We start from the raw sequence: 20,188 nt of genomic DNA on the forward strand, positions 1-20,188 counted from the left end.
AATCAAATTTTGGCAAGATAGTTTGGCATATTAATTTAATATTCAATCAAATTTTGGCAGGACAGTTTGGCATGGCAATTTCTTACACAAAATTTATATAAATCCTATCTTATGCAATGCAAAACAATCATCAACAAAACTATATATCTTAAAAGGGAATCAAATATATACATAATGAGGGAGAAATCATGGGTGTTGATATTCTATTTGGTTTTGGCAGTTAAAGTATACGTGTTTTACCACTTGCGTCAACAATGGATCCTCCTCTGAAGACTGCATTCAACATTGTCTGGTGTCGAAAGCACTAGTGGAGACTATCGAGGACACTCACCACACTAGCAACTCAACGTTCTGTACACTTGGATGTGCCGCCATCATGTGTTTAAGGCTAAGCAGCCAAGGGAAGCCTGATAGTTTTTCCTTTTTTTTTATATTAATATTTGATAGTTATGCATATAAACTCAACGATTTATGTTGTGTTTATTAGTTACAAGGGAAGTGACAGGTTATATCAATACTTGCATAAAGAGATGCGTGGTGATAATAAAAAAATTCATATAAAAAACTGTTCATTTTACTAATAATTATTCATTAATTTATTTTTAATATAAAATATTTACATTCACCTAAATTATAAAATCTAATTAATAATAAAAAATTTAAATTCAAATATTAAAAAAGGAAAAAGTATAAATAGCTCATCTGTTTTTTTGAACGAAACAAATTTCTCATCAGTTGTTTCCATTCCATCTTTAAAAGTCTGCATCTCAAAGTGGCTCACTGTCCCACACTGCCACTCGACGCTCTCTCAGCCTCTCAACACTTCCCCACCTTCCAATTGCCTACGTCGACGCTCTTTCTCCTCCAACTCCCCAATCTCTACCATTTATTTTATTTCTTACTTTATTATACTTGTCGATAAGAACCAAAAAGGAAACTAGAAAAAAGATTAAAAAAATTCCGTATCTATTTCAATATCCTTCAACGACTCAACATTCCCTAATTTTTTTTTTGTACTTGTTTGGGTTTTTTAATTTAGTTAAAGGTGATGTTCAAAACCAACAATGTCACTTCCCGAATTTTCGAGCGTCAAATTCGAACCCCTGCGCCTGGAACCAGTGTATGGTCATTTCCCCAACCTTTATTTCTATATTTTGATGTTTATATTTTTATTGCCCACCACCTGTTTGATGATTTGTCTCAATTGCAGGTTCACTCTGCTAGGAGATTTTACGAGAATTTAGTTCCTAGTTTTACGATATATGATGTGGAATGTCCGGACCATTCGTTTTTTAAATTCACGGATGATGGTCAGTACTTTGTGTGTTTCAGTAGGAACCGTCAGGATTTGATTGTGTATAGGCCGACATGGCTTTCGTTTTCGTGTAAAGGAGAAGATTGTGATAATAACCAGGAACTCCCTCCCCAAGTTAAGAGGTTTGAGAGTTTCTTCACACAGTTATATGTTAAACCACTTGCTTCCTGCAACGAGCTTATATGTAAAGACTTCTTTCTCTACATGGAGAGTAATCAATTCGGAATCTTCGCTACTTCGACCGCACAAATTCAAGATGCTCGTGGCACGGATGGTGCAATCCTTGGGGTCCCATCATTTGAAAAAATCACTATTCACCTCTTCAGGTTTGTACTCTGCACTGTTCTTTGCCAAATTCAAGATGAACATTGCATTTGTTATAGAATCCTTACTATAGATGGGTTGAGGGGATTTTGACCTGCATGGGAGAAGTCTGTAACGTGTCATCTGCATGAAACAAGAGCCATGCCAGGTTTATGGAGTGGGAGAACCTTTACCCACTAAGGAAACCTGAGCATTTGCGCTTACACCCAGGCCCAATACTGGAACTGTTGAGGGTATCCGGCACTTCGCAGACTTCTGCTCAAGTAGCCAAAATCCACTCAACAAGATGGTAATTTAAGCAGTACTGATGGGCTATTTGTTAGAATTTCCCCAAAAGGATTTTGAATTATTCTTTTAGGAAATTTACTAGTAGAAATAGTTTATTTGTTAATGCTATGGAGTTCTATTCTTGATTTTGAGTTTGTAATTCAATCAGGTTGGAAGATGGGTTTAAGCTAGATGAGAAGGTATTTCACAATGATTGTGTCAATCTTACCCATAATATGGGTGCCTTCTTGTATGATGATTTGCTGGCAGTTGTGTCGCTTCGTTATCAAACAATACACATTCTTCAAATCAGGGACTCCGGGAACCTTGTTGATGTGCGAGCTATCGGCGCATACTGTCGTGAAGATGACGAGCTTTTTATAAATTCCAGTTCTCAGGCAATAATTTTTTTTTCTTTTATGTTCTCTATCTGAGTTTTATTATGTTTGGCAAGTATTGCATAGGTTAGCTTAGGCATCATTGATTCCACTTCAACTGTTCTTACTTTCTTACTGGTAAATTGAAGTTATTGGGTTTTTTCACTCATTGGTTTCCTACTAGTCTGAAAACTTTTCAATTTAGGGATACTTTTGTGTATGTAAATGTTTTGGGCGCAAAAGGCTTTCTCCATACCATGTATCTCTGGACTCTGCCCATAGTGTTCATTGTTTTAGTTGCTAAACCTGAGAGGCTACATCAAGGTGGAGTTTCTGAGCTAACTATCTAACTATTGATGATAAAGTTTCTCAACTTCTAACAAAAGTTAACTGCATCAGTTGGCGGGTAATCGCGGAGATCTTGTAGATAATGGTACAAATCATGACCAGCCTAATTCAAACAATTCTTTTTTGAGTGGTATCAAACAACGCTTACTTTCATTCATCTTCCGAGAAATATGGAGTGAAGAAACAGATCAAACCCAGGTTACCTTTCTGCACTTGCAAAGTAACTTTTATTTTGTTTTGCTCATGTTTAATTATATTCTTTTGAAGTTACTTTTGTTTTCACATCACTTTATATTATCAGTATTCTAAGAATCTTTAGGAAGAGTTTCAGAAATAGTTTTATCTCTTGAATTTCAGAGATTTAATTGTAATGTTTTTTTTTTTTTTTTTTGCTATATCAGAGGGTCCAATGCTTAAAGAAGAAGTTTTATTTCCATTTCCAGGACTATGTTGATTTGGTGATCTTGAAGGTAGAATTTTAATTTATTTTATCTTCTACACACTTGTGCTGCTGTTTCCCACAAGTCAAAGGAAATTATTTGTCTATTCCGTTTTAAGTCCTTTGATATAGGATGATTAAAGTCTTATTTAGTTGACGGAAATGTAACAAATTTATGCACAACTCTTGGAAAGGTACAATTCTTGGACCGGCATCATCTGCTTATCAAGTTTGGTAGTGTTGATGTAGGGGTAAGATTTTGTTGCTTTTGCTTGTACATATGTTACTTGAATTTCGTTGTGAGTGTAGGAAACCGGTATGTGTTTGTAATGGGTCTGTCCAATTTTTTCCAGGACTTTCATGTATTTGGAGTCTTTGAAGCATCATATCCCTGTACCCATGTCTGGATATGTGTTTTGTCAAACACGAAAACTTCAAGAGAAATGAAGAGTCAGAGCAACATGTGCCTTAGACAATAGTAATAATAGGGCCTAAAATATTTAAGGAAATATATTGTAGTCTCTTGATGAAAGAATTTCAAAATTCATATTTCTTTATCATAAAGCCCTCAATAGCCCTTTATGGATTGTTATTCTGGCTGTGCTTTATATAGAAATATTTGATTGAAATACATTATGATTTGTTGACTTGAAAATTTCAGGCATCACGCAACACTGACCAACTTCCAGCTTTCTTTGCTGTATATAATATGGAGACAACTGAAATTGTTGCATTCTATCAGGTATTATTTCATTATTGTTTTGTTTGTTTTGTCTTCTTTGTTGAATTCTCGAACATTGACATTATATATTACTTCATTCAGAATGCAGCAGATGAACTTTACCTTCTCTTTGAGCGGTTCTGTGACCACTTCCACGCAACATCAATAAATTCAATGTATATGAATTTCATATCTTCTCACTCAAATAATATTCATGCTCTTGAACAACTAAAGAGCATGAAGAATAAAGCCACCAGTATCTCACAGGTGTTAATTTCTCTATCTGAATTTGTTACTAGTCTACCCTTTTACAGTTTTCTTGTATATTTTATGGAATTCCCTTTGGATATTTTTCCTTGTCAGGATTCTGCCAGGCATGATAATGCGTTGCTGGATACCATTTCCAGCATAGTATTTTAAGTCTTCATCTTCAATTTTGTATGCCTAATTGCCTGATGACTCTTCTGCAGTTTGTAAAGAAGATGCTGTCCTCGTTGCCTTTAAATTGTCAATCAATGAGTCCTTCTCCCTACTTTGATCAGTCTCTCTTCCGATTTGATGAAAAGGTTTGATTCATTGGCTGCTAGTATATTCCCATGCTTTCTACCTCGTTGTTTAAGTCCATAATTTCTTTATGTCATTGCGGGCATTTGAGGGGCCATAGTTTCTCTTTCTTCAATGTATGCCTTCCCTCTTCTTATTGTTTATCTGCCCCTTCAAACCTGGTTGATCAGCCCCTCACCATTTTCTGGCATGTTCTTGCAGCTAATCTCTGCAACTGACCGGCCCAGACAATCGACAGATCATCCCATCAGGTTCAATTCTAGGAGGCAAGGAGACATTCTCAAATTTAAGATCAAGACAGGTAATGCTTTTTCTTCGTGTTATCCCAATTACTTAAACTCGTGGTTTTTCCGCCCAACCTTTTTTTGTCATATATAGCTTAATCAAAATTTTCTTTCCATTTATATGTCCCGTAGTTGAATAGTATGAAAAAGTATTAATGGTCTAAACCTTTTCGGTTTAGGCCCTGAATTTGGCAGCGCGGATGGCCGGAGCAAAAAGTATTCGCATTTCCTCTTCCATCCTGTTTGGCCATTGGCTCTCTCCTTCATCCAGCCATCTTTGTTCTTGCCACCGTCAGCGGTGAATATTCACTTCCGGCGATAAGATTTTAGTAAGTATTTGCTTTGGTAGCCACTATCTTCTCCTCCCTTTTTGAAATGCCCTGAGCTAGTCTTGTAGTTTGATAAATATTATTTTGTATATTTGATACTTAGGTAGTTGATAGTTCATGACTTAATAATGGGTAAATTATAGATGATTGTAACCCTACCCAAACTGTAAAAATCTATGTTGCTTTTCTTCTTATAGTTGAACTTGACCTAGTAATTTTAGACTCAGAAAAAGTAATTAAAATATAACATAAACTACGATTCAAATGATATCACCAACGTGGTATAAGTAGTACATGCAACATGTCAAAATTTAGGCGAGTGTTGAATGTATGAATTCTTTTTGGTTCTATTATGCGCTGAATGATATTTTAGAGAAAACAAGAATTGGTTAGCACATTGGTTTAAAAAAGAGGTTGAATCGGTTGACTCGTAAATTAATACGAACAGTTGGATCAATATTTTTTATTTTTATAATTTTTTAATCAAATTAAATCTATCGATCAAATTAATTGGATTGAGACTTGGTGGTTTGATTAGTCCGATTACAAAGATTGACAAAAGGTTAAAATTGAAAATTTTTATTTATTATGTAAAAGTCATTTCACTTTTTGAAGTTTTTTTATAAAATAATATCCTAAGGAATATTTATTATTTTGTTAATTTTATTTGTAAAGGCTAAAATTTTGGTTATGTAAGGCACCACACATCCTTAAATTATGACTTTTATTCTAAATTTATCCTTCAAAATGTTCTAAATCCTAATTGCATCTTAAACTATTAATTAGGTTTTTTGTCAAATTTTATATAGTTAAATTTAAAATAAAAAAACTAAACAAATAGAATGTAGTTATATAACTTTCTTTAAAAAAAAATTATACAACTTCTATAAAAAATTCAAAAATCTCAAAATTAATATTTTTAAAACATCTATTTTTGTAATATTTATTTTAAATTTTATCACATCATTTAATAATTAAATTAATAATTTTATTAAAAAATTGATATAATGGATATAATTTCGATAATTTAAAGGATATAATTAAAACAGTTTGAACTTTATGGATTATCAATATATATTTAAAAACTTACGTGCTAAACATTATCTATTATTCTCCATAATTTTTAAAAAAAATTTACCTACGTATATATAAATTTTCAAAACAAAATGTATTTCGTGAATGTGTGGGACATTTAAACTTTTTTTAATAAATTTAATAAATAATAATTAAAATATATAATTATCTAAAAACAATTGCTTTTTTGATAGTTATTTTTCTATTATAGATAAATTTCTTTTTTGAAAATATTATAGATGGTATGTAATTTTTTTATTATATCAAAAAGAAAAAAAAGTCAGTAGCATTATCATTTTTTTTATCGAAAAGACTTATTATTTTGAGTAATAAATTAATAAATTAATAAATTTATTTTTATTTTACAATTGATATAAAAATATCAAAAAGAAAAAAAAAACGGTGATTGGATTGAAAAAAGGTTGCCTGAGAAGGAATCACCATAACCTTCGATCAACGATTCCGGTTATCTCAACGAACATTCCGGCAGCCGCCATAGTCGCCGGCTCCGTCCTTTGGTGAGTTTCATTTTCGCTAGAACACCGTTTTCCGTTTGTTTTAAACCTTTTCAAGTCTCCAAATTATTCACATTTCGATTAATGGCAATATTTGAAATCAATAAACAATTGAAATTCTGAAGCTGATCTACCAGATTAATCGTACGAGTCGAACTGTAGGGAGGCCTCTGATCGCAATTCGATCTCGGATTATCATAATCTCCGAGTTTTCTCCACAGCTGGTGTGAGATCTTAAATATATTAAGAATATAAGAAAAAGGAACGAGTTTTTTTTTTTTTGTATGTCGCCATCTATTTATTTCTCCGTGGTTGTGAATTTTGTTGGTGACAATTACGGAGCTAAAGCGCGTGAACGAACATGCCGAAAAGTGGGAGTCTATCGAGGAGTTGTAACAGTCCGTCAGTGAGAGTGTCTTCATCTCCGTCGCAGTCGCCGTCTCCGCTGTCCCAGCAGTCGCTGAGGCGGCTGAGCTTGTGCTCGCAGATAGCATCTCACTCTTCTCCAATTGTGTTCCCAGAGAAACGTACTAAGAAGCTGAAGGCTTCCTCCCGACGTGGTGAAGCTCCTGTCACGGATGATCAGCCAGATAAATCCAAGCGCGACGAGCACCGGATTGATATTGGAGAAGGAGATGAAAAATCTGATTTGCTTGGCTATGTGGTTTACTCAGGAAAGGTCATTTTGGACAAGAGAAAGAATGTCCCCACTACTGCTAATCCCGACGATGTAGAGCAGAATTCTGCCACCGATATTGCCAACCAAGACGCCGTTGTTGCTAAACTCACTAGCAAGGCCCTGGTCTGGGGTTCTCATGTCTTGCTTCTTGATGATGTGGTCTCGGTAATCATTTAACCGCTGAATAGACCATTTGCCGTAAATATTTATATTTGGATTTTGTGAGTTTGCTATCAGTCTATTTAGATTCTTTATCTTGACAGGTATCCTACAATGTTGGTGTTAGACATTTCATTGTGCATTCTTATCCTCTAAAAAAGGGTTCTTATGGCCTTTCTTGTTTTATTAAACCAAAGAGGAGTCGGAAGGATTTTTATTTCGAGGCTTCTAGTGTAGAAGAGGCAGTTCAATGGGTTGCTGGGTTTGCAGATCAGCAGTGTTCCATCAATTGTTTGCCTCAGCCTTTAGTTTCTTCAAGGAAGCAAGGTTCTTCTGAACTTTTTCCTATAGATACCCCGCCTGAACTCTTGTTCAGGTGCAAGAATCCACCTAAAATGCTTGTTATATTGAATCCAAGGTCAGGCCATGGTCGTTCTAGTAAAGTTTTCCATGGCATTGCAGAGCCAATATTGAAGGTATGTTGTGTATCTTTTATCTTAGCAGTTCATATGGATTTTACTTTAGTTCTGACAGTTCCACATTATTTATGGATTTAATACATCGGAATATGTTGTCAGTAATCACAATTTCTGTTCTTATTTTGGATTTCTCTTCCTTACCATATCAACCCCTCAAATGAATAAGTACGTACTACATTTTCACTTAGGTGAACCCACATTGATTGTTTCTCTGTATCTGATGGTTGTGTGTTTTTAGCTATTATTTCCTGCTTTCAGATCCAAAGCTGCCGGCCTGAACTTCCCTTTGTTTGCATCTAGATCATCTTGGCCTTGCTTCAATTCATCCTTTCAGAAATATTTGAGCTCTTCCTCATAATTGCTTCAAGCAATGAGCCTTCTCTGATTTGACTTTTTGTGCTTTACGTTTATGGGAAAAGTGTTGTCAGGGTAAAATGAATTTTCAGAAATGAAGAGGGGTTAGGATTCTTTGCAACAACTGTAGAAGCCTAGACCGTTGAACATTTTTGCTTAGATTGCCTTCAAAGTGAAACAAAAATGGTAAAGTTCATGGCAAAACTATTTATCAGTAAAAGAAGAGATCCTTATATTATCAAACCTTATATTATGTATTGTGGGGAGGGTTGCTTTTATTTCAGTGGGGTTTGGACCCTAATTACAGCATGTATCATTGATAGATTACAAAATTTTTAGGATTTCCAAGTTCGTAAGAGTGCTACATTGGATGTAAATAGGTCTGTGTAAAACATGAATAATAGGGTTCTTCTTTTGTTCCTTGCTGGATGTCTTGAATCCTATTGCATACTTAGCATTGCATGTGGCTGTAGTTGTAAACTCTTGTCTTCCTAAGGTGTCAGCTTATTCTAAGATGCATGTTCGACACTCAAAAATTCTGAGGATTTTCCTTATGAGGATAGATGTTATTGGAGTAAAATAGAGGAAGGGATTATGGGTCATGTTCTCAATAGTTTATAATCTACTGATTTGTTTACTATTAGATGATCAAACATTGATTATTTTTAGGATAATGATATTTTGTTTTGTTGTGCGCTTTATTTTTCTCATTTTCGTAACTTCTATCTTCTTTCCTTTATTATAAAGTCTCTGCTTTCTTTTCTTGTGTTATTCAAGTTATTGTCAAGGAGAGGCTAGTGTCGGGTTCGGCCTTGTTTTGAGTTTCAAATTTTATATGCAAATCGTGACAGCTTGCAGGGTTTGAGTTGGAGGTAGTCAAAACAACATCTGCTGGCCATGCTAAAAAGTTGGCATCTACTGTTGATATCAGCACATGCCCCGATGGTAGTACTACTTGAATACTTAGTTACTTATTCTAGCTTTTGACAATTTTTATCCTTGTCCATGAATATGAATCTAAATAATTCTCCTTTTCAGGAATTATATGCGTTGGTGGTGATGGTATTATCAATGAGGTTAGGGATTTCAAATTTAGTTAAGTTCTCATTTTTTGTATTTATTAGTTTTCTTGGGAATGTGTTTTAATTTTCTAGCCTTTCGGTACTGTCTGTATTGTTGAGCTACATTGACAAGTAAAATTATGCAGAAACTTTTTTAAGGCAACTGGTATTCTGTTGTTTCATTGTGTAATTCCTCCTGGAGACCTCTAATAACATTGCTTCAATAATAAGATTGGGATACAATTTTAGAGAAGGAATAGTAACTATTTTTTTAAAAATACATTGGATTTCTATTTACTCATTATGCAAGTGTATTCTTCCAGCTTACTTTTTAATGGTATTAAAGATATTGGGGTGCAAAATCAACTTTGAACTTTATCCAACTTAATCTTGTAAAAGAAGGATACTACAGTACATGCTATGCATCTCTCGGAATGGTTATTTATTTCAACATAAATCATCTTTGGTTTACAAATTATATTCTTAATCAGAAGGTCTTGGCTGATATAAACACTTGTCCTCTGAATGTAGAGAGGACTGATTTGCAAGTGAGGCTGTATCTGTATCAAATGCAGTTTTGCCTGATCCCGAACATGGTACATAGCTTCCTATTTTGAGCTTTCATCAGCCAAAAATTGGAAATCATTTTTCTCTTAAAAGGATACAACTTTTGAAGTTGTTAGATAGAAATCCTGACCCTGGAAATAGATAATAGCTGTATAGGATTCTTTTATGGTGGTTAGGATTAGGCAAAGTTGAATTATGTGTTACATTATCCTCGGCCATTTTATTGCTGTGGCCCATGCCATTTTTCACGATCCCCTTGTTTTTCCCCCTTTTTCTTGCACGCCTTAAAAATAGTAAATCTTCTATAACGCAAGTCTACTAAATTTTAATTCATCCTATGAAGTTTAATTTTTAGCTTGATCAGTGCTTTATGATAATGCTCTTGCTAGCCCCTTATATATCATTGAATAAGAAATATTTCCCTTGCTCATGTTCTTCATCTGTAATTGCAAGAAATCACCTAGAAACCTTGTTCCAAATTATATCACATGCTTGGTAGTTCTTTTTCTGCCCTTCGCTGAAGTTTTGTTTGTACAGAATATCTGATTTTAAGTTTCTTTGTTATAATGCAATTGCTTAAACCATCAGATTTTTCGATCTTCAGTGTTTGGGACTTCTCTGTAGTTTGTTTGAGGATTTTATGGTGTAGGTATTTTATGATACTGAACAGGGGCTAGATTGCTTTGTTGGAAGCACTGTAATATGATATAAAGATTCCTTGTCCTTTGGATTTGAATGCCTGTTATTTCTGTTTTTACTGTTAAGTATTTACTTCATCTTGGTAAATTTGTTAGGTTCTAAATGGTCTGCTTAGTAGAGAAAACCAAAAGGAAGGAATTTCTATACCCATTGGAATTATACCAGCAGGTTCTGACAATTCACTGGTTTGGACTGTTCTTGGAGTTAGAGATCCAGTCTCTGCTGCAATTTCTATTGTGAAGGTAATGCTAAAAAAACATGAAATATTCCTTGCTTCTGGTTATTCTGTTACCTCTTTATGGATTGATGCCTATCTTCTTGTTGAAACCTTTTTGATTCATGGGTCAGAAATTGGTTAACAATTCTTTGCTAATCCTAATTATGTTGCTTTGAAGATCATTGGAATCTATATTTCTGATTATATAATAAAGCTAACTAAAATAACTAAAAATTATATGATAGTAGAAAATGCATTTTTAGCGCTGAAGTGTGGTAGGAACACTGTCCTTATAACCAATTCTGCCCTCTCCAGTGATATCCGGTCTTAATTATAGCTACAGTGGCATCTGTTTTCCTTGGATTCAACAGCCAGTAATCTTTGTAATTTTGCACCTGAACTACAGAGATCAAGCAACCTGTCTTTGATTCCGCCAGCTTGTTATTTAAGTTACTAATTTATTTTATGTAGTATAAGACTAATTATTTAAAATGACCTGACACAAGAGGGAAAGCGTCAAACAATTAGAACTTGAAAAGTAGTAGGATTCTTGTATGTTTAGCCGAGTTACCAACCCTATTTATAGGTTTACAATATTTGATTTCTTGGCTTGTAAGGTTGTTTACAACGAACAACTTGTATGTTGGTTTACTAACAACCAACCTATTTCTTAGTTTACTAACACAAAGGCATACCTCAACCTAAGTAAATTTATATGTTGGTTTTTGTAATGGATACCATCTATTGATTAGTATTAGATTATGTGTCAATATACTTAATTTGAATTGTTTCTAACAATGGCTCACATAATTCAAATTAATTAGCTGGATGAACTGAAAGGTAAATGTACATAAGGACTGGATCAAATTACTCCTACTATTAAATGGATCAATTTAGTCCCTTTACTATTAAATTCAATGGAGTTAACATTTGCTGTTTGAAACATTTAATATTTTGTGAAAGCTTTTTATGGTTGTGTAAATGAAATCTTTTGTTTGGAGTTTAAATGCAAATGAGAAAAATAATTTCCATGTTATTTTTTAAACAGTTAAGGTTAACTCTATTACAGGTTGGTCCTTTTTGGTTCTTTTTAATAATACAGGGATTAGATTGATCCATTTAGTAGTAGAGAGACTAATTTGATCCGGTCTCTATAATAGAGGGCCTTGGCGGGTACTTTCACCTGAATTGAAATGGTATACATAGTTGTCTGTATCTTTTGGATTTGAGCTGCCATACAGGACAATATTTACAGCAGCCTGGTGAAATAAATTTTTTGAATCATTCTCCTTATAAGTGTAAATAAGCTAACCTTGCATGCATATATCATTCTCCTCTTAGTATAAATGTCTCCATGCTGTTGACTCTATTAGTGCAAACATGGTCTTTTTGTAGTAACCATCATAATAAGAAGAATGTTGGTAATACCATATTTTTCCTGTTATAGATGCATTAACTTTAAACTGGGCATTTTGGTGCCAATAATTGAGGTTCTTGTTGGTTTCAGGGAGGTCTTACTGCTACAGATGTTTTTGCTGTTGAGTGGGTTCAGACTGGTCTTATTCACTTTGGGATGACATGCACCTATTATGGTTTTGCCAGTGATGGTATGGATTTGCGAGAGGAATGATTAACCTGGTTAACACAATAGAAGTTGGTTGATTTTTATATTCAGTCATCTGTTCTCACAATTATCTTTGTTTTTCTGGTTTGTTTGAATATGGCCCGTCATATGCTTTAATGCTTCCAAACTAACATACCTTGCTAATTGCTAACATGCCTCAGTTCTGACTGGGAGTTGCACTTATGACATGATAGTCCTTTTTGAATGATTTGAGCATTCAGCCCAGTTCCTAACATATGTTGCGCATCATGTAATTGATCACCAATTTATGCTTTTAGAGATGACCGGTTTTCCTTGTCATTTTTTCCGCATTTCCCTGCATTAGAGAGAAGTTGTCTCCTGTTCCCATCTGTTTCTGTTGTCCCATCACAATAAGTTTGTTGCTATAGTTCAAATCATATGTCAGACTTGCTCTTTGACCATCTTTAACTGTCTGCAGCTGTTGTTTCAGTCTTTTAGTTTTAAATTGCCTATTTAAGCTTTATGCACCATGTAAACCTTTAATCTCTAGTCCTGAACTAACATGGTTTCATTCTTATGAACTTATGTCAGATATTTCGTATACTCTGAATTATCATCTGTTTGGCATTGATCTTCAGAATATAGTACAATTATAATCAGATGATGCATGCTTCTTACTGTAACTGACAATAGTTAAATACCAATTCAATGACTGAGTTCAAGGATGGTGAATTAGGGTCCCATTTGCCTGTTTTGCTTGCTAGTTTTGTGTCCTTTTCCATTTCTTTGTTTCGGTTAAATCAGGTTTAAAGAAGACAGATACATTAACATGAACAAATTCAACGCAAATTAGATTTAAAGAAAGCATTCATGGTTTTCTGTGTATAGAATGAGTGAACATAAAGCTTGTAAATAAAATTTTTTTCCAAATCTTTTATTGTCTTTATCATGGGAGTTATAATTGTGTTCTCTTTTTTTTTTTCATTTGTTGCAGTGTTGGAACTTTCTGAGAAATATCAGAAACGATTTGGCCCTCTACGGTACTTTGTTGCCGGTTTCCAAAAATTTCTGTGTTTGCCAAAGTACAACTACGAAGTTCAGTACCTTCCAGTAGCAAAAGAGAATCAAGGCGGTAAAAACTCTGCCAATCGGGAAGTAGTTGACATGTCAGACCTGTATACAGACATTATGAGGAGGTCAAACACAGATGGCATTCCCAGAGCCTCTAGTTTATCTAGTATTGATTCAATAATGACTCCTAGCCGAATGTCTGGAGGTGAGATGGACACATTTGGTACCACCCACGCCAGCACCGAACCATCTGAATATGTCCGAGGCCTTGATCCCAAGACTAAACGACAATCATCTGGGAGAAGCAATTTGACAGCTGAGCCAGAAGTTATTCATCCCCAATTACCACACTCGACTCTAAACTGGCCAAGGACCAGAACAAAATCAAGGATAGATAAAGGATGGAGTGGATTGACGGCAGCACATGATCCTTCCCGATGTTCTTGGGGTAATGCAGCAATAAATGACAGAGAGGATATATCTTCAACATTGTCCGATCCAGGTCCAATTTGGGATGCTGAGCCAAAATGGGACACTGAGGCTAATTGGGATGTCGAAAATCCAATAGAGTTACCTGGGCCATCAGATGATGTTGAATCCGGAATAAATAAGGAAGTTGTCCCTAGATTCAAAGATAAATGGATTGTAACTAAGGGGCCATTTCTCGGCATCCTTGTGTGCAACCATGCATGCAGAACTGTGCAGAGTTCCCAGGTAGTGGCTCCAAGAGCTGAACACGATGACAACACCATGGATATGCTCTTAGTTCATGGGAGTGGGCGACTGAGACTGATGAGATTTTTCTTGCTGCTACAGATAGGCAAGCACCTTTCACTGCCATATGTTGAGTATGTTAAGGTATACACATTAATTTTCCTGCAGTCCATAAACAATCCCGAATTTCAAATATAGCATATTAGTTGTTGCCGGTTTGAGCATGTGTTTTGCAGTTAGAGCTATGTTTCCTTATTATCTTCATTTTATTTCCGGAAACATAATGAATGTTTTCTGTCGGAACATCATTAAATACCGGGTCCTATACTATGCATAAATGTTATCTAACTGTAACTTCTATCGAGATGTAGGTGAAATCGGTTAAGATCAAGGCCAGAAAACACACACATAACGGTTGTGGCATCGATGGCGAGCTTTTTCCCCTCAAGGGACAAGTAGTTTCGTCTTTGCTTCCAGAACAGTGCAGACTAATTGGTCGCTTCCCAGGCCATCACATATGACAGCCAAAAGAGGGTTTTTGTTTTTTTTTCGATATTCTTTTGGTCTATCATATCTCGGATGCAAATGCTCTCTTCCAAAACAACTATATCTTTTGATATATATTATTTTTCATGTTAACCCCCCTTCATTTGTGTCATTACAAACAATGAGGGTAGCTGTAAATTCTTTTTGATAAGAATACATACTCTATGTATTGCTTTTTTGTCCCCTCGTACTCTTTTTTTCTTTTGTTTGTTTCTCTGTATTCTACCTGTAAATGAACAGAAATTTCGATGGATAGTTTGATTTTATTTATTTATATTGAACACGAACAAAATATGTCCAATTCATTTATGTTAAGTTCATTTATGAATCATTTTAAAATTCCTTTATTTTATTATTCAAGTTCATAATATGCTATCATTGTTTGCGTTTACGTTCATTAGAAGTTCATTTACATAAACAAAATGTAAATTAAGTGAACTGAGATTTTTACCCAATTTTAAAATTTTAATAAATATGATTCAATAAACTGAATACGAGCATAAATTTGTTGTAGTCCCTTTGAATGAAAAATAAAAATAGGCTTAGCAATCTACGTATTGAATCATGTTGGTCCATTTATTGTCATAATTGTAATTAAAGTTTATATTATATTTTAATTATTTCATCCTTAAGAAAATATTGAAAACTTAGTCTTTTGACTTTAATTTACTATAATTTGATCATTGCATATTAGGAAGGTAATCTAATTGGGTAATAATACTAAATCTTATCATTAAATCAATTTAGAAATCATTAATTCAATAATTTATATATAAAAAAAAAACAAAAATCAACTATTCAAATTCATATATTTTACCAACGAATAAACTAAGTGTTTACTTCTCAATATTGGTAAATTACAATAATATAAAATTAAAATTTTTAAAAAAAATCTTTTTAAATTTTAATAAAGTATAGAGAAATTCAGATTTGAGTCCTATCTGTAGAACCAAAACAGTCCAAAAAAAATATTAAATGAGTGATAAATGCATGGAAACTCGAATGAATTAATGAAAAATAAAAAAGAAATTGGTAGAACTATAAAATGCAAAAAAAAAACGAGATACTGAAATCAATGTTGATTTGTTGGCATTTGCCAAATGTGGCCAAAACAATATTATTACTTCACAAACCCCAATTAAACTTTCATTCAATTTCAAACCCCCTTTTTTTATTTTCAACTTATTTACTTCAAAAAAGTATAAAAAAAAGTCGATGGCACTGTTCTTCAACTTGTTCATCACTAACATTGAATTTTGATTTTTTTTTCCTTTAAAATCAAGTCAAATTTTCTCAGTATAATTATTTTCTTACTTAAATTTGAGACAAAAAAAATTTGATTTTTATTAAAGTGGGAACAGTGGTGGGGTTAGTGTCATCTGAAAATGTCATCTCCATGGGATTTCACAGTGCCTAATGTTCCAACCCATTCCAATCTTCAATGCTTTCTTCAATGCATCACACCCATTGTTAAGGTAGAATCTTTCTTCTTCTTCTTCTTTTTTTAATTTAATTTTTATATTAAAGTTTAGCCATTCTTGATTTTCCTTTCCCCTTTTTTTTTCATCCAATTTAATGTTTTATAGTTTAGATAATTTATTTGTGTGTTGTATGTCATGTTCTTTTTTCTTCTAATTGTTTATATATAAATATAACCCAATAAATCTTTTAAAAAAGATAATCTGCGTGTTATACGTGTCGTGTTAAATCGTTCTATGTATGTCGTGTTATATTTATTATTTTATTTTATCTAAAATTATTGGATCTAGTTTTGCAGGCCAATCAATTAGATTTTAATTTTCATGATTCTTTCTGGGTCGATCGATTAGATATTATTTTTCTTTACTTTTTATGTTAATTTTTTATAAAATTTTTGGTTTAGTTCCAATATATTAAATTATTTTATTTTTGAGAAATTCTTTTTATCGAACAAATGAAAATTTGGACTTACATAAACCCCTTTTCTTTGAAGTGAGAAGTTGATTTTGAGCTTATTTGGGTATAAAAATTGAAATATTTATTTAAATAAAAATAGTAAAATTAAGGATTTTTCTGTAATTCGTAAATATATTTTAGTAGGAAAAGTCAAGAAATTCACCATTTAAATTATTATTTTTTATTAAAATATGCTTTAAAACTTTGTATTTTTAGAATTTTTTTAAAGGAATTTAATGTTTTTACTATTTCGAATTTTAAAATACAAATCTAATTGATGACATTGTTAAAACTCTTCTATTAAATTTAGGTTTATTACAACGTCGTTGTTTGTTGTATAACTATTAAATAAGTGAGTCTTTTTTCGAAATTTCAAAACGTCACACCAACTTCAGTACTTTTAGAGAAAAATTTCTAACAAAATAATAGTTTAAGTACCAAAATAGACAAAATAAAATGTTGAAGTTCCAAAGTAAAAAAAGAAAAAGAAAGAAGAAGTGTAATTCAAGTGCTAAATTGTGAATTAATCCATTTAATTGTATTTTCTTTACTTAATTTACAGAAATGTAATAAAAGTAGCAAAGAGGAAGCTGAGAAGGAAGGGTTCAAATTGAGTGAGGTTTGGGAGTCATATAGTGAGTGGAGTGCGTACGGCGTTGCTGTTCCCATCCTGCTCAACAATGGTGATCGTGTCGTTCAATACTATTCGCCGACCTTATCTGCTTTGCAGCTATACACCTCCACCCTAATCGACGATAAATTGTGGTAGTCGCTCTTCTCCTTTTTCAATTTGGGTATTTTGTTTCAGGGAGTAAAGATAGAATTATAAAATTTTGGAAGGGCTAAGGTTAAAAGACTTAAATTGAACTATTTTACTTTGTTGGAGGGGTTAAAAGGAAATTTTCCCATTAGAGTTTTGAAAAATGATATCTTAATAAACAAGCTTTATTCACAATTTTACTCTTCAACTAGACTTTGGTATCTAATTTTTTTAGTTTTACTTTTATATTTAAATTGTTAATTTTATCCCATTTTATCTCTAAAAAGTATTATTGATAAAAAAAATTTAGATACTAAAATAAAAATATATATAATTCTCGGACTAAATCATAAATTAAACTAAACATGAGCTTTGGTTTGGTATGATTATACATATGAAACTTTAATTTTAATTTAATCATATACATTTAAAGAAATAAATACATCAATTTATTTTTTATATGGATTAATATAATCATACGTGTATGCAATATATATACACAAAATGATGTTAATAATTGTGTTAATAATTTATGAGAATTGGATCAAATCAAAATTTCATATACAAAATTGCACATTAGACTAAAGTTTATGTATAATTTTGTTATTTATCGTATTTTAATCTAGATAAAATAGAAAATTTTAGGGTTTTTTAAAAAAAAAATTAGCCAATATATTTATATAATATTTTAAATTATTTTAATAGTCAAAACTATTTATTTTTTTATTAATCAATTTATCTATTGATTTACTCGATTTTTTTTAAAATTTTAAAACAAACTAATCAAATGCTTATTATTACTAATAACTTTTGAGATCAAAATGTAAAATTTGCTCGTTTTATAATGTCATAAGGGGAAAAGACAAGAATGACAAGACATCAAGCAATGACAATAGGTCATGTTTGGGTTCCAATGTGGCTAAGAATGATGATAATTCATGTAATATTCAAACAACAGCAGATCGATGTGGCTATTTGTACTGTCAATATGACGAGACTACAACCCCTTATGATCGAGTTCCATTCACGGAAAAGGTATCAGAGCTGTAATTTTTTTTCTTGTTTTTAGGACATTAAAAAAAGTCATCAATTGAACTATTGGTGGAGCAGTAAATGACTTGATATTAACTCTTAAATTGAGATTAATATTGAATTCAGTCACTTCAATGATGTTTAAAGAATCAAGTCTAATATATGTGAGTTTATGTTTTAACAGATCAAGGAGCTAGGCAAACATTATCCAGGCTTAATCAATCTCCACTGCATGAATCTTTCACTGTATAGTTGGATAGCAGTAGCTTGGTACCATCTTTTTTTATTGTATCTTGATTGAGATTAAATTTGTTCATATGTTGGATCAGGACAAATCACAACTCGATTTTGAAAATTCCAAGCTTGAGGATGAATTTAACTTAAAAGCTTACTTCACAATTCATATCTTAGTAGAGTATTAAAAGTACATCTTTTTAATAATTAATATAATTAAATTTAAATTAAATATATATTTTTATTATTTAAATCAAAATTCTCTAAATTAATGGAGAAGCTTATGGTTAGGGGTTTCATTTACCAGTGGTAAAATGGTAATTGTTTGTTAATATTTGATTATTTATAGGTATCCAGTATATCAAATTCCAACAGCAATAAATGTGAAAGAACTGTGAGCTTGTTTCGTTACATACCATCCTTTATTTTCTTTGCCTCAAGGTATTTTCTCCTTTACTACTTGTATATAATATTGTTATTTGATTATTTTTTATTGAGATTTTAAAATATATATATTTTTTGAGATCTAAATTTAATGTTGGTAAAATAACTCGAACTCATTGTGTATATAATATTGGATGTCTTGGCTATTTTAGGTAAAAGTATTATGGGGACTCTTGTATTAAGAGCCATATTACATTTTGATCACTCTACTAAAAAAATAACAAATTAGTCCATATCCATTAAGTCAAATAGCAAATTAGTCATTTTTGTTAAAGTTTCCATCCATTTGTATTGTTAAAAATTGGCATGGTTGATGGAATAACTACACAGTGTCACGTAGCATGAAAGGGCCAATATTTAACAGTAAAAATGGATGGAAATTTTAACATAAGGACAAGTTTGCTCTTTGATCTAACGTAAGGCTAATTTATTCATTTTTTTAGTAGAATGGGTAAAATATAATTTGACTCCTAGTATAGGAGCATCAATGGTACTTTTACTCACTCTATTAGTAAGGCTGGGTCCTAGGTCATTAAGTATCTAGATTTTGAGTCTCATTATATGTGAATTTTTCCTCATATTTATTATGCTTTGTGTTAGTTTCATTCTAATTATAATTACTCAAACATACATTATTTAAATTTGAAATACTCCGTTTTGGTTTAGTATGAGAAAAATTAGGAAATGAAAGTGATATATTTTAAAAAAAAATGTGAAATAATTTATCTTACTAATATTTTACAGTTTAATTCAACAAAGGTTGTGAAAATTCATTTACTTTTATTTCCTTTATTTATTTTTCTTTATAATTATTTATCTAAATATAATGCTAATTAATAGAATTTTAAAAATTGGAATTTAAGTTTTGAGGCAATGCAATTAGAGAATGGAGATTTCTTTTATCTTAGGATTAGATTAGACATACCCACAAATTGAGTGATTATTTACTTCAATAGACTTAATTCGAGCTTGATTAAAGGTTTTTTACTTGGAATAATTCGATTTGAATCGAATAATAATTTTATAATTTAAATTTAATTATAAAAAATATAAATTTTAATATATTTTAAACATTTTATTTATAAGCCAACGTCA

The 20,188-nt window shown here is 32.2% G+C and overlaps 2 protein-coding genes across 6 annotated transcripts; both read left to right on the plus strand.

The window, feature by feature from the left end:
• Positions 1-726: 726 nt before the first annotated feature.
• Positions 727-5,183, plus strand: LOC107949219 (light-mediated development protein DET1). 3 transcript variants are annotated; one of them, XM_016883955.2, is made up of 11 exons: positions 727-1,120; positions 1,211-1,641; positions 2,076-2,304; positions 2,683-2,829; positions 3,033-3,101; positions 3,265-3,321; positions 3,732-3,812; positions 3,894-4,058; positions 4,262-4,357; positions 4,557-4,656; positions 4,819-5,183. In XM_016883955.2, the coding sequence occupies exons 1-11, from the start codon at positions 1,049-1,051 to the stop codon at positions 4,959-4,961; spliced, it is 1,590 nt and encodes a 529-aa protein (XP_016739444.1). In that variant the 5' UTR covers positions 727-1,048; the 3' UTR covers positions 4,962-5,183. The 3 variants fall into 3 exon arrangements, with proteins under 3 accessions (XP_016739444.1, XP_040967512.1, XP_040967513.1); XM_041111578.1 differs by lacking the exon at positions 3,265-3,321; XM_041111579.1 differs by lacking the exons at positions 4,557-4,656; positions 4,819-5,183 and having other exon boundaries at positions 4,155-4,289.
• Positions 5,184-6,399: 1,216 nt separating this feature from the next.
• Positions 6,400-14,971, plus strand: LOC107949220 (sphingoid long-chain bases kinase 1). Of its 3 annotated transcripts, XM_016883959.2 has the most exons (10): positions 6,400-6,560; positions 6,695-7,401; positions 7,500-7,722; positions 7,819-7,871; positions 9,080-9,173; positions 9,267-9,304; positions 10,651-10,797; positions 12,280-12,379; positions 13,352-14,286; positions 14,514-14,971. In XM_016883959.2, exons 2-10 carry the CDS (start codon positions 6,919-6,921, stop codon positions 14,661-14,663), a joined length of 2,223 nt encoding a protein of 740 aa, XP_016739448.2. In that variant the 5' UTR covers positions 6,400-6,560; positions 6,695-6,918; the 3' UTR covers positions 14,664-14,971. The 3 variants fall into 3 exon arrangements, with proteins under 3 accessions (XP_016739448.2, XP_016739445.2, XP_016739446.2); XM_016883956.2 differs by having other exon boundaries at positions 7,500-7,871; XM_016883957.2 differs by having other exon boundaries at positions 6,423-6,560; positions 6,683-7,401; positions 7,500-7,871.
• The last annotated feature ends 5,217 nt before the right edge of the window (positions 14,972-20,188 follow it).

Source organism: Gossypium hirsutum, chromosome A04, assembly GCF_007990345.1.
Source record: "Gossypium hirsutum isolate 1008001.06 chromosome A04, Gossypium_hirsutum_v2.1, whole genome shotgun sequence".
Lineage (NCBI taxonomy): Eukaryota > Viridiplantae > Streptophyta > Magnoliopsida > Malvales > Malvaceae > Gossypium > Gossypium hirsutum.